The sequence below is a fragment of the Ischnura elegans genome, chromosome 6 (genome assembly GCF_921293095.1).
Source record: "Ischnura elegans chromosome 6, ioIscEleg1.1, whole genome shotgun sequence".
Classification (NCBI taxonomy): Eukaryota; Metazoa; Arthropoda; class Insecta; order Odonata; family Coenagrionidae; genus Ischnura; species Ischnura elegans.
This window is the reverse complement of record NC_060251.1, coordinates 3,952,318-3,967,792: the sequence shown is the minus strand read 5'-3', so window position 1 is coordinate 3,967,792 and position 15,475 is coordinate 3,952,318. Positions and strand designations below refer to the sequence as shown.

The window sequence follows — 15,475 nt, the reverse complement described above, 5'->3', positions numbered from 1 at the left end:
TAAATAATTGATTAAAATTTACCTTAAGTAATCACTATTTAACTCTGAAAAATTGGCTAAAATGCAAAATTTTTTGTAATGTTTTTGGTAATTTGCGTGATCGGACGTCCAAATTTAATAATTTCTTTTTTGTTTTTCTTGTACTAACATTTAACAACTTTTCCACGCTATAGCGACACGAAATATGGGAGTTGAGTTTTTTCGCACCACCGTAGTATGGATCGTAGTATCGAGGAGGGAATATAGGGGGTAGAATGCTAGGTAAACAAGGGATATGAAGGAAGAGAAAAGGATTTTTAGATAGAATTGAAGGGAGTAAGCCTAATTGTGAATTGAAGAGGGTTATCCGTGAAGGGAGGGCAGACTACTAGAATACTTTGTAAATAATCCATGGAAACCTACCCTTATCAGTATAATACTTTAATAAAATAAAATATCCGCTTCCCTTTTTTAATATTGGTCTTAGGTTTGCGTTACATTCACGCTTAGAAGGTTGGCTAACCGAATGATAACAGTGAACCCGAAAGGTTTCTTGCTTTTATTTCGAGTAATCCTAAAATACGTAATACAAAAATGATGTTGATGGAAATCAGCCAACAAACAGGCCATATGGATGTCAACATTACACCTTTCCATTCCCAAGGGGTAGTACATAGGGGGAGTGTTTCAGAGCGACATCTTCAAGACGCTCATCTTGATGGCGTGCAGCTGCTCCTTCCTTCTCTCGTCCGCCTCGAACGCCGCCTGCCTCCTCCTCTCCTCCTCCGCGAACGCCTCCTCCCTCCTCCTCTCCTCCACCTCCAACGAGCGCAGCCTCACCCTCGCCGCCTCCACCAGCAGACTCTGCTCCTCCAGCTTCAGCTCGTACAGCCTCCTCACGTCCACAGCCGAGCGCCTCACGAACGGCGCCTCCTCCGGCACCCTCTTGTCCTTCGGCGCCTTAGCCCCGTTCTCTTCTTCCCCTTCCTCGAACAGCGGCTCTTCGTTCGGTGCGGGAGGGGGCGGAGATGAACCTCCAAAGGTCGCATCTTCCGACATGTCACCTGGCGAAAAAAAAAAACATTTATTTATTTCACCGCCAAAAGAACGCCACAAAAGCTTTTAAATTGGCTGAATCAAAAAATAATGACAGCTAAAAGATAACACGGTAAATAATTTAAAAAACAAGACACAAAATGTAGAATTTGAGTTTTTCCCGGCGTATAGTTTGGAGGAATAATTCTCGTGTTGCCCAACGGGCGTTGATGCACACTTTACCCCTGAAGATGATGGCAGAGTCAGCCTTCGAAACGTTGGGACCAATTGCCGGAAACACCACCCGGTGAGAAACCCGAGCATTGTTCCTTCAAAGAAACTAGTGGTTGAGGAAGAAGAGGTCGAGGGATGTCGAGAGATGTTTTGAAGAGTTAAAAAAGGATTAAGGGGATTCGGTATTAAAGAGAGCGTTGAAAGATGGATTCGCGGAATAAGAAGCAGAGAGTTATTTAGTAATGGGCGAGGAGGAACATGAAAACGGAAAAGAGGGAGAATTCGTTGGTCTGGAGAGACCATTTGGTAGGAATATTTATTTAGAGCTAATGGCATTATATGTTAGGAACTAAGACCATGTTAAGTTAATAAACAACTATTTATCAGGAAAGCTAATACGACGGCAATTATTTACCTATTAGGCTAGAGAGACGCATATTCTTTCAAAGCTTAAAAAAATCAATAAATGAGAATAAATGTGTTTATTTTGTTTATAAACTCATAATATAAGTAGTTTCAACGTCTGCGAGCTAAAATGAGCAGTATAATTTCAATATCATTTTTGCGCACAAAGGATCACATCTTTTTCTGGAATGACAGTAAACATAATGAATTTAATAAAATCCAATTCATAGAAAAAAAACTACAAGTAGTTGCTCGGTGTTTACTGGTTTCTATGTGGCTAAAACAATGGAAAATAAGTTGCACATACGCTGGGATCGTAAAAGAATGGTTTGAGTGTTTTCAAGAAGAAAAATTTGGAAAAAATGGGGAATAAATCTACATGATACTAAAATAAACTCGATGGCAACACAAAAGTCGATCACGAGATATGATATCGCTACTGAACTGTTTTCCGTCTTCGTTATGATTTTTTGTTTCCTGGCTTACGTTTCTCGTTGCAAATCAGCAATATCTTATACGCCTTGTGTCTTATACCCTCTGCCTGAAGACAAATTTTATACAGGAAATCATAGAAGAATGATAACGACCAAATTGATAGATCGCGTGAATAATGCGTAAGTAATGAGAGGAGAATGAGAGAAGAGAAGCTTTTTGAAACCTTGGGTAGAAGTCGGGACAATTTAATCGGAAAGATTATGACACACGATGGAATGGATAATGATCGTTGAAGGACCAGAAGAAGAGAAGAACGGCAGGGTTAGGCATCCATTGATGAAGAATGAGAAACAGTGGTGTAATCATAATGTGGATTATTGAATAATGTAATGAATACTTGTAATATTTGTAAAGAATGACTGATAAAGAGGAATAACGATACCTTCCAGTGTATCAGCCGAGTCACTTAAAATAAATCGGAATCCAGTTTGATTCGGGAGCAGCGACGCCGCAGTGGCGCTTTCAGGAATCAACCGGAACGATGAGTCATTGTTAGCCTCGCCGCCATTTGCAATCCTCAGATTGGCTGTTATCTCTCCGGTCAACTCCTTCTTGTGCCTCGCCTTCATGTTTATCCAGCACTTCTTCAGCTGGTGGACCGTGCGCTGAAAACAGGGACACGATTTTAGAAGAATAAAAGTCAACATATCCAACGTACATACAACGAGTTTCCCTAGAGTCCAATAAGTTAAACATATTCCTATCAAAGCACTCTCTTCAACTTCAGTTGGGTAGATATTATTTTAAACTCAGATCAGACGCAACTGTTAACAGACGTTTGGATGATAATAAGTAGACGCATTTTGAGTTATGAGAATTAATTCATTCCAAGAATTTATAACATATATATTGGTAAAAAAAAACTCTCCTAGCCTCCAAATTATGCTCTTTCACCATCTATACACTTTTAAATGCGAGTTTTCCACGCTTCGCACGCTCCCTATAAGTGAACAACCGAAGCATCCCTCAGAGCAAGCTTGCGAGCCGCTTTCACAGCATCCAGGGTCCGTGGTTCCCGAGCACCTGGCAAAAGAATGACATCATAACGAAATCCCTAAGGGTGCCTTCATAGCTCGGCGTTGCGTACTTGGGGGCGGAGCTAACTCATCGCAGCAAGCTGGAGCCCTTCACAGCTCTGCGTTGCGAAAACAAATGATAGGCAAAAAGCGTCGGCTCCTAAAAATCAGCCTGTGAGCATATCATCTTATGATTTCGAACTAAACGCAAAATACATATGTTGTTTTCTGCATGTTAACACAATTTTATTTCTTAAAATATTCTTCTTAACTGTAAATAGCATTTGAAGTTAATATGGCGACCACAAAGTCGATAATAATGCATGTAGTGATGGCCCTTGCCTATGCATTATTATGACCTTTAAATTATATTTCCTAACTCGGAATATTCGAAAAATAGCTAATTACATACACTCAATGAACATGAGTAACGTGGAATGTTATCAGGAATATTTATTAATGATATCTATTATTCAAACATATTGTCCTAGTCATGTCATCTAAATAGCTCTGAGTAGATCATGAGGGCACAATTATTGGATATAAAATGGAATTTAAACGACCTTATTTCTGCATGTTTACCCAATTTCATTTCTTAAAATGTTCTTCTTAACTATAAATAGTATTTGAAGTTAATATGGCGACCATAAAGTCGATAATAATGCATGTAGTGATGGCCCTTGCCTATGTATTAGTATGACCTTTAAATGTTATTTCCTAACTCGGAATATTCGAAAAATAGCTAATTACATACACTCAATGAACATGAGTAACGTGGAATGTTATCAGGAATATTTATTAATGATATATATTGTTCAAACAGATTGTCCTAGTCATGTTATCTAAATAGCTCTAACTGAGTAGATCATGAGGGCACAATTATTGGATATAAAATGGAATTTAAACGACCTTAGCTACCAACAAGCACCTCTAACGCTGTATTTAGCTTTTGATATAATTTACGGGCATGAGTTACGCTAATCTATGCTCCTCAGTGACTGTAATCTAATTTAGGGTTAACAATTGTCTTATGTTTAGGAAAGATACGAAATATCTAAGCTGAACACTTCAAAATAATAGTAAATAAAGAAATAAATAGCATTTGCCACTCCCATTACAGCTAATCTTGCATATTTGCATACCCATAAACAAACACCAATTCGAAATCGTCGGCGTACTGCCGCCTTGACGCAGAGAAAATTGAACAGGTTCAGTTTTTCTGCGACGACGCAGCGAGCTGGAGACGTGACGTCATCAATTCTCAAAGACGGGCTCTGATTGGCTCGCTAGCCGCGGCGTCAACGCAACGCCGAACTGTGAAGGCCCCCTCAGCCTCCGTACAGCCCTGATCTTCCCCCAGCAGACTTTTTGGTTAAGGTGCGTTTGGTTGGGCCATGGACCAGGTAGTCCCAAGTTGGGCGTGGCACACCCTCCGTAGGATCCCTAATCCCGAACCCTTTCCTCGACGCGTTAGCCCTCGCTGCCCCATCTCTAGGACCCTCCCAGCGGGGGCCTACCTTCCGAAAAGTGACCGCTATGACTGCAATTTGGAAATCAATTAATCAATCCAATAATCAAAAAATGATTGTTTGCATCGTACTCCTGTCCATCGCGCGATCAAGTACGTCTTTGAACCGTGTTTCTGCGATGAAAAATAACGATTTTGTTAACTTTGCTAAACACGTGGCTGCAGACCACCGGGAAATGGCAACAGCGCTTTGGAATGAGCAAGGTAGCGGGCTGTTTGAATGAGTTACGAGCATTATTTGGCCATATGGTACCGCTCATTTTCACGCCAGGGCTTCAGTTAATTTATCTACAGTTCCACATCGTCTCCGATAGATAACCTGGGTCGAGATAAAGTGTCTATAACAACCTTGACCTCTTGGCAGCGGATATTTCAGAGTGCGTAATCAGAACTGAGGCTGTTATTGTTGACCTCAAGGCACATACTTCATACCTCATGGTTCGCCTACATCTACGTAATACCCCGCAAGCCATCTAAAAGGCGTGTGGCAGGGGGTGTTAGGACACAAGCCGTTTACGCATAAAAAATGAAGTGCTCTAAGAAGGTGGGACTAGCATTTATTAAAGTCCTTTATGGTTCGGGGGAAAAACAAATTCCCATATCTATCCGTTCGGGAAAACATCTCTCTTAATTTATCGCTTCTATCGCACCTGGAAATATAGTTTGGCTCTAATATTATGTTCTCTGTGTCACTCTTAAAGATATCCATTCTCAATTGTTCAAGCAATCTAAGCCTAATTGCGCGCAGCCTCCAAGTATTCAGCGGCTCGCAGCCTAATTCGCTTAACATCTGCGTAACGCTGTCTGTACGCCCGTAGCAGTTTTTGGCGAAACGCACAGCCTTCCTTTGTATTTAATTCAGTTCGCGGATTGATTATTTCTGTTCCGAATCCTATACGCTCGCTTTATATTCAAGAGTGCGAAATTTTATTTATTTCACACACCACCGAAAACAGCTCTATTCGGCCTATACATCGGGGTTGATAACATTTAACAATCACAAACATCCATGCCCTGGACAAGGGTAACTTACCCAGGCGGGACTCGAACCCGCGACCTTCGGTTTGGCAGTCGAGGACTTTACCCCGCCACCACCGAGGCCGGCAACATGGCCGGCGAAATAGCAGCTTTCTTTCATTTTCTCATACGAAAATCTTCTACATCTACATCTACATAATACCCAGCGAGCCAACTCTAGGGTGTTTGGCAGGGGGTGATCAATCGCCAGCATGCAGCATGCATTGGACTCCCACATGCACACCACACCGTCCAAAAAACGTCCCGTATACTAACAAACTATACTACTATATGCTGTTAGAAATAATAATTGAATTAAGAAACATGCATTAATTTTTACATATGTTAGTAGGCTACACTACAAGTCATGCAATCTATATACGAGTTCTATTGCTGCCGTTATAATCTCTTACTGATCGTGGAAAAAATGACATTCGGAATCTGTCTGTTCTACAATCTACCTCTCTTATTTTATTTATATAATCTGATTTTCCGTAGTATGTTGGCGTCCGTAAAATATGGTAAACTTCGTCAGAAAAGACACTGCTCTTGAATTTATCTAAAAGGTTTAGTCTATTTTTCAATCTACGGTCCGACAGAGATTCCCATCCGAGTTTATCTAAGGCCTCTTTCAGACGGGACCGGGCTTTTCGCCGGCCGCCGTGAACGGCATGGCTCCATGCCTTTAAATAACCATAGGTAGCTATGGATGTCTTCAGACGAGTCGAATCTCGCCGTGGACGGCGCGGCGCCGTGGACGGCCGCCGTGGTATCCACGGCTCCCATTTCAATCCGGCCCGGCGTACGCCGTCTACGGCATGAAATAAACACTGTGGTGTATTGGACTTTTCAGACGCGTCGACTTCTGCCGTCCGCCGTGTTGTCCTATAGAATTCAGAGTATCGTGATCAGCGAATAAATACGGACATCAATAATATTTCATCGTTCCCATATTTGAAATTGTGTTTTTGAGCGAGAGGGGAGATATTGTAGTGGGCGCTGAACTCTTCATTTCTCTCGTTACGGATAGACCCATTCTATGGGATAAGAGTTTGGAAGGATATAAATCCACGACAGAGAGTAGTGCAGCATGGAGAGAAGTATTCCTGGAGCTGGACCCTGGATTCAACATCATGAATGCCGAAAAAATCGACAAATATGGTGAGTATTTGTATTCCATTAATATCAAACACCGCACAGATAATTACAAAGAAATCCCGAGGCTTGCCGATTGGACTTATGAATAAACTCTTGTTGTTAGATGATTGGTATGACATTCTGCAGCATGGAAGTGGAAGGGACACTTTTTCTTCCGAATCCAAGTCGTGCAATTACGTGTGCGATATGTCCAATAGCTATCAACCTATCTAGAGCTAATCATTTATTTAAATGGAGAAATAGAGAAAAAATGCTAAAATATGTGTATTCTATTAAGTAAATAACGAGCGTGATGCGCCCGCTCCCAGCGGGCTTTCCCCGCTCTTTTCAATGCAGGTCCACACAGGGATAGGCGCGTTTATAATTTTAAAATGAAGAAAAAAAGGCAGGGTCTTACGTACAAATTTAATTGGAATGTTCATTAGATGTTCCAAAGAAGAATTGCGAATTTCTCCGAGGAAATATTTAAGTGAAATAGTACTACATGGCGGCCCTGTCAAAGTAAAGGAAACATTTAGACCGTTGAAACACCATGAGCTTAGACGCACATAATGACTCATACTTACGTATCAACAGGAGACTTGAATGTGGAATCAGCCGCATTTTGATAAAGTTATTTAAAGAATGCGAGATATTGTTGCAAATGAACAAATGTATCAGTTTGTGCGCCGTTAACGTCAGGAATATTTACCGGTTTTTATTTATTTTTTTTATTTAAAAACCAATTTTAGGAAACAATAGCAATATTTAGGAAGTAAGATATGCCGTCGTATGTTCTCTGATAAATTCTGTGCATTTTGGTACCTCATTTGTAGAGTTTGGTTGCGTTTAAGTTGAGAAAAAGGTATCTTTACAGTAGAAATAATATAGAAGATGGATAAGACTAATAATATACGCAAAATAGTCTATATGGCTATAAGTACATATCAATTGAAAATTACGCCGAGGTACGACATTCCATACCATCGGGGAGCTGACGCGGACTGCGCGCGCGGTAAAAACATCGATTTTTATTTTGCTTGATTATAATGGTCGTAGTTGATTTCTTTGGATGGCCACTCTAAAACGTTTGATGTAATTCAACGTAAATATCTTGAGGTAACACGGTGATCCTTCTCTTAAAATCCCAAACAAACACAAAATTTCGGCGAAAAACAGAGTCCTCCAATTTGTATCGAATTGACGATAAATATCGCAAGACAGCGAAGAAATTAGGTTAAATGAAATGTAAATTAAATGCGGCACTAAATAAATTATATCTTATACATAATTCACTTGCTAAAAAATTCACTTTCCAACGTCCGTCGAGCACGGTATTTCCCGTGGCCAGCAGAAAGCTCCGAACTGTGCCGCACGTTCGAAAAATCGGTTTTAATTTCGGCGTCGCGGGTGGTCGCAATTCTCCTTTTGGTATCATGCTCTATAGGTTTTGTTGTATATGTGGTGTAAATATCTCGACTCGGTGATCCTTTTTTATAATCCTACATGAAAATAAAAGTGGAGGATAGTAATTTCAACTTTTTAAAGGAATTCTACCAAGCCTGCATAATCTCAAGGATGTGGAAACAGTTAATTTCCAAATCGAGGTATTGAACATTCTGCCGAGGATACAGCAGTCGCGAGCTGTTTCTTCTCCTCTAGCAGGATCAAGTCATTCTCCAGCATCACTTAATTCTACGCCGTCAAACCAGTCAACTTATTCTGTGAGAGATGAGGTAGTGTTTTGGGATCTGGGAGGCAGCGAAAGGTTTCAACTTTACCAATATTTTGTGTATTTTGTAAAAATCCTTTGTATTTTATTTTTTCTTCCTGTTTGATTTCTTTAAATATTTGAAAGTAGCGGAAAGAATTTTTGATGAATAATGTTTTGAGAAGTAAACAATAAAAATTCTAAAATCGGACTGAATGAATAAATTAGGGATGAGTCGATTCCACTTTTTTTCGATTCCGATTCCAATTTCGATTCCTTCAAATCGATTCCCGATTCTCGATTCCGATTCCATCGATTCTTGTTCCTTCTAACAGGTGGGATTTTGATTTATCTGTAGCATTTCTGTCATTAAAATTTAAGAATTGAATGGAATAAAATAACTAGGGATGGACGGATCCAGGATTTTTGGAGCCTGATCTTTCGAATCGGGTATTTTCGAATCCAAATGCATTTTCAAATTCCTGCCATTAAACAAAGTCATTATTCAAGTTTATTGTGGGTACATACAATCAATGGCATGCTTCTTAGATTTTCATACACATTTTAATATTTTTATAAATTAAAAATTATTTTATGAGCTTTCAAGGTGTTTTTTAAAAACATCTTTACATACTCAGGGCCTAAACTGTTACCCTTGGGTTTGGAAATGAAAATAGGAAGAATCTTTGGATGAACCACTGACCAGTGGCGTAGCGAGAGGACCCCCCAAAATATAAAAACACAATTACTTTCCTTCATAAAAGGAAACAAAATATTTAAAAATTATGAATTTACAAAAATGAAAAAAATGAATCTTTGAAAAATGAAGTTTTTTCTATTATGAAGGGCGTTAAAATAAGTTTGAAACCCTCTCCTTTGTACCCTGTTGTTTAAAAACTTTCCCCCTGGTTTTGGACCCCCCCTTAACAAAATTCCTGGCTACCCCCCTGCCATCGACTGAATTCCAATTTTCCTCACGCACGTTTCCCCTGAATTTTACTTTCTCATCGCTTACGGACTTGTGTTTCATCCGAAAATGCTTCAGTATGGTGAGGTGGATTTAGCACATCCTCGCGATAATTTACGCCACAGTGCACGCACACGGCATTCATTGGTTCTCCTTATCTCAATGGAAATGTTTATACACAATGAAAGACATTTTTATCGGTGTATCATTAAATTGAATTGCAACTGCGCAATAAGCAACACAATTAACAGTATTTAAAACGGCATTAACGTCAGGTGCGACGAGGTGCTCAACCGCTCAGCATGAGGAAGAAGTGGGCAGCAGAAGCGTGTAAAGGAGAGGTGGAGGGGAAGGAGCAGTGGCGTAGCCAGGAATTTCAATCGGGGGGGGGATCCAATACCAGGGGGGGAAATATTTGAAAAAACTGGGCACTAAATAATGGGTTTTAAACTAATTTTAACACTTTTTATAATCGAAAAACTTAATTTGCTAAAGAAAAATTTTGTAAATTCCTGATATTTCAATATTTAGTTTTCTTTTGTGAAGGACAGTAACTGTGTTTTTATATTTCGGCGGGTGGGGTCCGGACCCTCCCCATGGGGAACGCCACTGGGAAGGAGCGCGTAAAGGAGAGGTGGAGAGGAAGGAGCACGCTCCCTCCGTATTTCAAACAACAAGGCTACAAATGAGGGAGTCGGACGAAGAAGTCAGATCTTGCTTCAGTGACGTCGTTGCCTTCAAAGCGAAGCCGGGCGAGCTACGTGATATATGTAGTCGGCGTTTCTAATCCGTCTGTAATTGTTTGAGGGGTTAATGCTGCGCTTGTTTCTTTGAAAATTATGCTGTTTGGACAATGTTGCATATCAGTAAAATGTAATTGTAGAATTGTAGATAGAAAACTGAGTGGCAATCAATTACAGCTGAAAAATAAACAGAAATATCGCCAGGAATGCGTCTCGTTTGCTCTAATTCTTTTTTAAATCTCGTGCATATCATTGTCGAAGCTATCAAGATATCTTCGGGCCCAGAAAGTCACTCTCTTAGCATTTATCGTCTAGAAACGGAGAATTGAAGCAGGTAGGCCAAAAAAGGTCAGTTGGTGAGGCGCGTTAGGGATGAAACTTCAATTGTTTTCGTGTGATTTGATATTTTCCTTGGAAGACAATGATTTTTGGTTCGTGCGATTTCGGATACGAAAAAAAACAACAGAGACACAGGCTGATGGACGGCCGAGGTGGATTTCTGAAATCTGCGACGTAGTTACTTTTGACGTGGTTATTATCCTACGGCGCTGAAATTCCTCCGATGATTGTTCAATCTCTTGGGAAGAGTCACACTATGTGCCAGTCGTATTTTGCCTTTTTTATTTTCTGGCTGAAAATCCTGGCCACGGCTGAAATTCTACTCGCAACCTCTGCGAGAGCTTTCAAACAAAACGGTTCATGAGTAGGACAAGAATCGCATGCGACGGCGCATTCGAAGAGATAATCGGAACTTTTTCCACCCTTATTTGGGGCGTTGCATTCAGTGAAGCTATTACTTAAAATTTCGGATCCAGATCCGATGTCTTCCGCATTTTTGGATCCGATGTATCCGATGAAGGGCAATATCCGCGGATATTTGGATCTGAGGTATCCGATCCGACCATCCCTAAAAATAACAATAGCCGCGGTGGCTACATTCTCGTTTGGCCGCGGTGGCTAAACAATAATGTAGCGTTCATTGCGTCCATACACACTAGAGCAGCATGGCGGGTGCGCGGTGGCGGCCGAACGCTACCTGTCGAGTCCGCCCGGAAGCCGCGGCGGCTTCTGCCAAGCAATTATCAACTTCCTCAAGGGTGCATTGATGAAACTGGGCTATACAAATGCGAATGTGTCTAATTATTTATTATTGACGCAGACGCGTGTTTGTCTAAAAAATTTACATATATAAAAAAACCCGCTCTCAGCGCGTGTTTATAAGAAACTTTTTTCACAGGAAAACTCGCTCTCTGCACGTTTTTATTATCATCAGACTTCAAATATCATTCGGAAAAAAAAATATATATTTCGATCTATTATAATTTAAAATTGGCGGTCCAGATGAATTCTCCGAATGTGATTCATAATCGCAATAATTTGATTTGCCGTGACCAGCTGTTAATAAACGAACGGAAAACGCATGCATTGCTTCCCGATCCCGAGGCTTCCAATTTTTTTTTCTCTGAGAGTTGCTCATGAAAACGTGCCATTTCAGGGTTCGTCAGTTTGTCGCTCTTGCCGACATTTTCATGTTTCCGAGGCCGCTTAGGTATGTTCGTCGCAGCACCCGCGTGCCGGGCGTATCCTCCGCGCGGGCAAGGCTGACACCGCGGCCGCTTTGGTGAGAGGTAGCCTTTGCGCCCCAAACTTTAATTTCACGGCGCGGTGCCGTGGGCGGCAAGCGGCGAAAAGCCGTCCCGTCTGAAAGGGGCCTTAAGAGGTCAGTTACACTAACAAGACTATCGTAACGACCTTTCACATACCTGGCAGCTCTTCTTTGCACGCGTTCTAACTCTGTTATTAAGCCTTTTTCATGAGGGTCCCAAACACTGGCAGCGTATTCCAAATGTGGTCTAACGAGGGAAAAGTAGCTAATTTCTCTCACTTTGTCGTCGCACTTTCCTAATATTCTTTTAACAAAACCCATTTTACGATTAGCTTGACCGGTTATTTCTCGAATATGTTTATCCCACGATAGATCATTATTGAGTCTAACCCCTAGATATTTCACGGATTCAACTGCCTTTAACTGGGTGCCCCGAATGATATAGTTACGCTGTAGGGAGTTATTCTTCTTCCAGAAATTCATTACGACGCATTTTTCCAAATTTAATTCTAACTGCCAAGCATCGCACCAAGCTTGGATAGCAGCATGGTCATTCGTTAGTTCATCTATATCTTTGCTGGAACGGATTTCTCTGTAAACTACAGCGTCGCCTGCAAATAATCGTAACTTACTCTGCACTACTTCGCCAATGTCGTTTATATAAAGAAGGAATGGGAGTGGGCCTATGACACTACCCTGAGGAACGCCAGAAGTGACTCTAACCTCATTGGAGACTGCACCGTCTAATACTACTCTTTGGACGCGGTCGCTCAAAAATTCTCCAATCCAGGAAATGACATCTTCGTCTAGACCGTAAGATTTCAGTTTTATTATTAACTTTCCGTGGGGTACTTTATCAAATGCCTTTTTGAAATCAAGAAAAATCGCGTCTACTGGCATGTTGTCTTCCCCGGAGACTAAAATATCGCGGGCGAAAAGCGCTAACTGAGTTTCGCACGATCTGCTTTCCCTGAATCCATGCTGAGTTGCCATTAATAAGTTTTGCGCGTCTAGGTGTTTCATTACCGAGCTGACTACGATGTGTTCAAGGACTTTGCAAGAGATGGACGTTAAAGATATCGGCCTGTAATTAGATGGCTGTTCCTTGTCTCCACTTTTAAATATAGGCGTTACATTAGCGATTTTCCAGTCATTAGGTACTTCGTGTTGCTTGATGGATTTACTGAATATTAACTGCAAGTAGGGGGCAAGTTCTGAGGCTAGTTCTTTATATACGCGAGAAGGGATTTCGTCTGGACCAGGTGATTTATTTGGACTAAGCGATTTCAATATATTTTCTATTCCGAGCGTACTAATGTCAATTGGTGGCATCTTATGTATACAGGGATTGTCATCGGTCTCGGGTGAGTTTTCGGAAGGCTCCGTGAACACGCTCTTAAAGTAGGAATTTAATAAATTGGCTTTATCGTAACTGCTTGTCAACACATCTCCATTGTCGTTTCTCAGCGAACATACGGTAGATCGTTTACCTTGAACTTCCCTAACATATGACCAAAATGCTTTTGGGTTATCCTGTAACTGCTCTACTAGTGTTTTTCTTTTAAAATTCGTGAACGCATTCCTGAACGCTTCCTTCGTGGCGGCTTTAGTCATCCTATATTTTTTAATTATTAGCTCGCGTTCATTAGCGGATAAATCCGTGCTGACTTTTTTCATTTTAGCATGACACGCTCTCTGTCGCCTCAATGATTTTCTCACTTCCGCGTCGTACCATCTCGGTTCGCTGCCTTCTTTTACTATTTTACTAGGGATGTAGCTATTTATTCCCGAAGTTACGAGCGAAAGAAAAGCTTTCCAAGTATTCTCTACATTAAACGTTAATGCTGATTCTTGAAACTCGGGGAACGCATTTTTCAGATGACTCTTAAACCCATCAAAATCAGCTCTTTTAAAAATGAAAACTTTACGCTCTTTTTTTTAAAGTTTACAGCGGTATTTAGAGAAAACTTTGCAGTTACTACATTATGGTCACTTATTCCTTCGACAGTGCCAACGTTTATTACCTGATGTGGTATATTTGTCGCTTATAAATCAAGAATACTTTCTCCTCTGTTTGGTGCGGATGCTATTTGAAACAATGAATTAGATGTAAAAGTGTGTAATAAAGCCTCGCAGATCACTTTAAGGAAAAAGCGGGGGGAGGTGAGTGGGGAAAAACTACCCCCTCTTAACATGGCTGTTCTCAATCCCTGGACGGCGCTAATGCGCGCTACGTGGTTATCTAAACAAATGACACGTATTAAGAAGGTTTTGTGGGGTCTAATAAAAAATCCATCACTCCATGCAAGACTACTATGTATTTTTACCGAAATAGTGAAAGGCAAGAGAAATTATTGAAAGGTATGCCTTTAAAAATATTGATGGAAATAAATAAGGAGGCAGAAGGTATGGATGGAGCGAGTACTGAAATGGGAGGGGAAGGAAGATAATTGGATTTAAAGACCGAAAGAAATGAAATACGCCTAAACTTCAGACTACTTAAATGAAGTCACATTCCTAGGTTGGCAACGAAAATCATAAGCACAAGCCTGCTGTTGCCACCTTCGTTATCCGCTGAAATGGGAATAGATTTGTCGTAGCCTTCGAGATGTACGTACCGCATGTAGGGTACTTATCGCATGTTGGAGATTGGACACCCTCTGCCAAACAGCCTAGATGTGGCTCGCAGGGTACCATGTAAACGCAGGGTTTGTAGGGTTTCTCACCCCCTGCCAAGCACCCTAGATGTGGCTCGCAGGGTACTATGTACATGTAGGGTGATTTGTAGGAGTAGAAACATAAACTCAGACCCGAAATCGTTCACTCTGCGACGGCATTAGCTTTCGTGGGAGCGAAGGACATTTCATCACGTGACAGGTAGGTACACAAACACACACAAATAAATGGTGCAGTCAAAAAGGGGTGACTTTGAGTAGAGATGATGCACAGAACGTGTGGGATATCAAAAAAGCAGTTACCTTGGTGACATGTGGTTTGGAATTGTAAGCGGAAGCAATCCCCTCCCACGCCTTCCTCTTCCTCGCCATGGAGATGACGTCACATCCTTTCTGTTGCACCACGGAGTTGCTGCGAACCAATTGGATGAGCAGAGCCTTCTCATCGGCCGTGAACATCTTGTGAGCACTCGACATCATATTCAGGGTGATGACAATTAGATACAATCAGAATGCGATCGTCGAATGTTTTTTAGGATCGATGGGAATTGCTTCTCGTGGGCGTGTACGTACACCAGTCGCTGATGGCCCGACCCGGAGAAACAGCTGAGCAGAGAAGCGTGTCGCTTCGCTCGCATTGATCTCGAGTCCAGAACGAGCGGAGATACGTCTCAAGACGAGCACGAGCACAACGCCAGTGTCCTCTATGCGGCGGTAGCGGTAACTACATCATCTGACTAGGAGCGCCGTTCCCATTACGAATGCGTTAGTCGATACTACAATGGACATACACAACTAGATGAAGATTTCGAACAACACGCGAATGTTGCCCCAAAATTTGTGAACGCGCTAAAACCGTAGCTTACGAAACGCACAGGCAGGAGCGTCTGAATTTCGATAGGCATCTGATTGACAAATTTAAGCCTG

General features: G+C 41.4%; 1 protein-coding gene across 1 annotated transcript; it reads right to left on the bottom strand.

The window, feature by feature from the left end:
* Positions 1-214: 214 nt before the first annotated feature.
* LOC124160242 (myb/SANT-like DNA-binding domain-containing protein 3) lies at positions 215-15,203 on the bottom strand. Its single transcript, XM_046536055.1, has 3 exons — positions 14,852-15,203; positions 2,531-2,753; positions 215-1,043 (listed from the first exon to the last, which is right to left on the bottom strand). The coding sequence occupies exons 1-3, from the start codon at positions 15,026-15,028 to the stop codon at positions 667-669; spliced, it is 777 nt and encodes a 258-aa protein (XP_046392011.1). The 5' UTR covers positions 15,029-15,203; the 3' UTR covers positions 215-666.
* Positions 15,204-15,475: the final 272 nt, after the last annotated feature.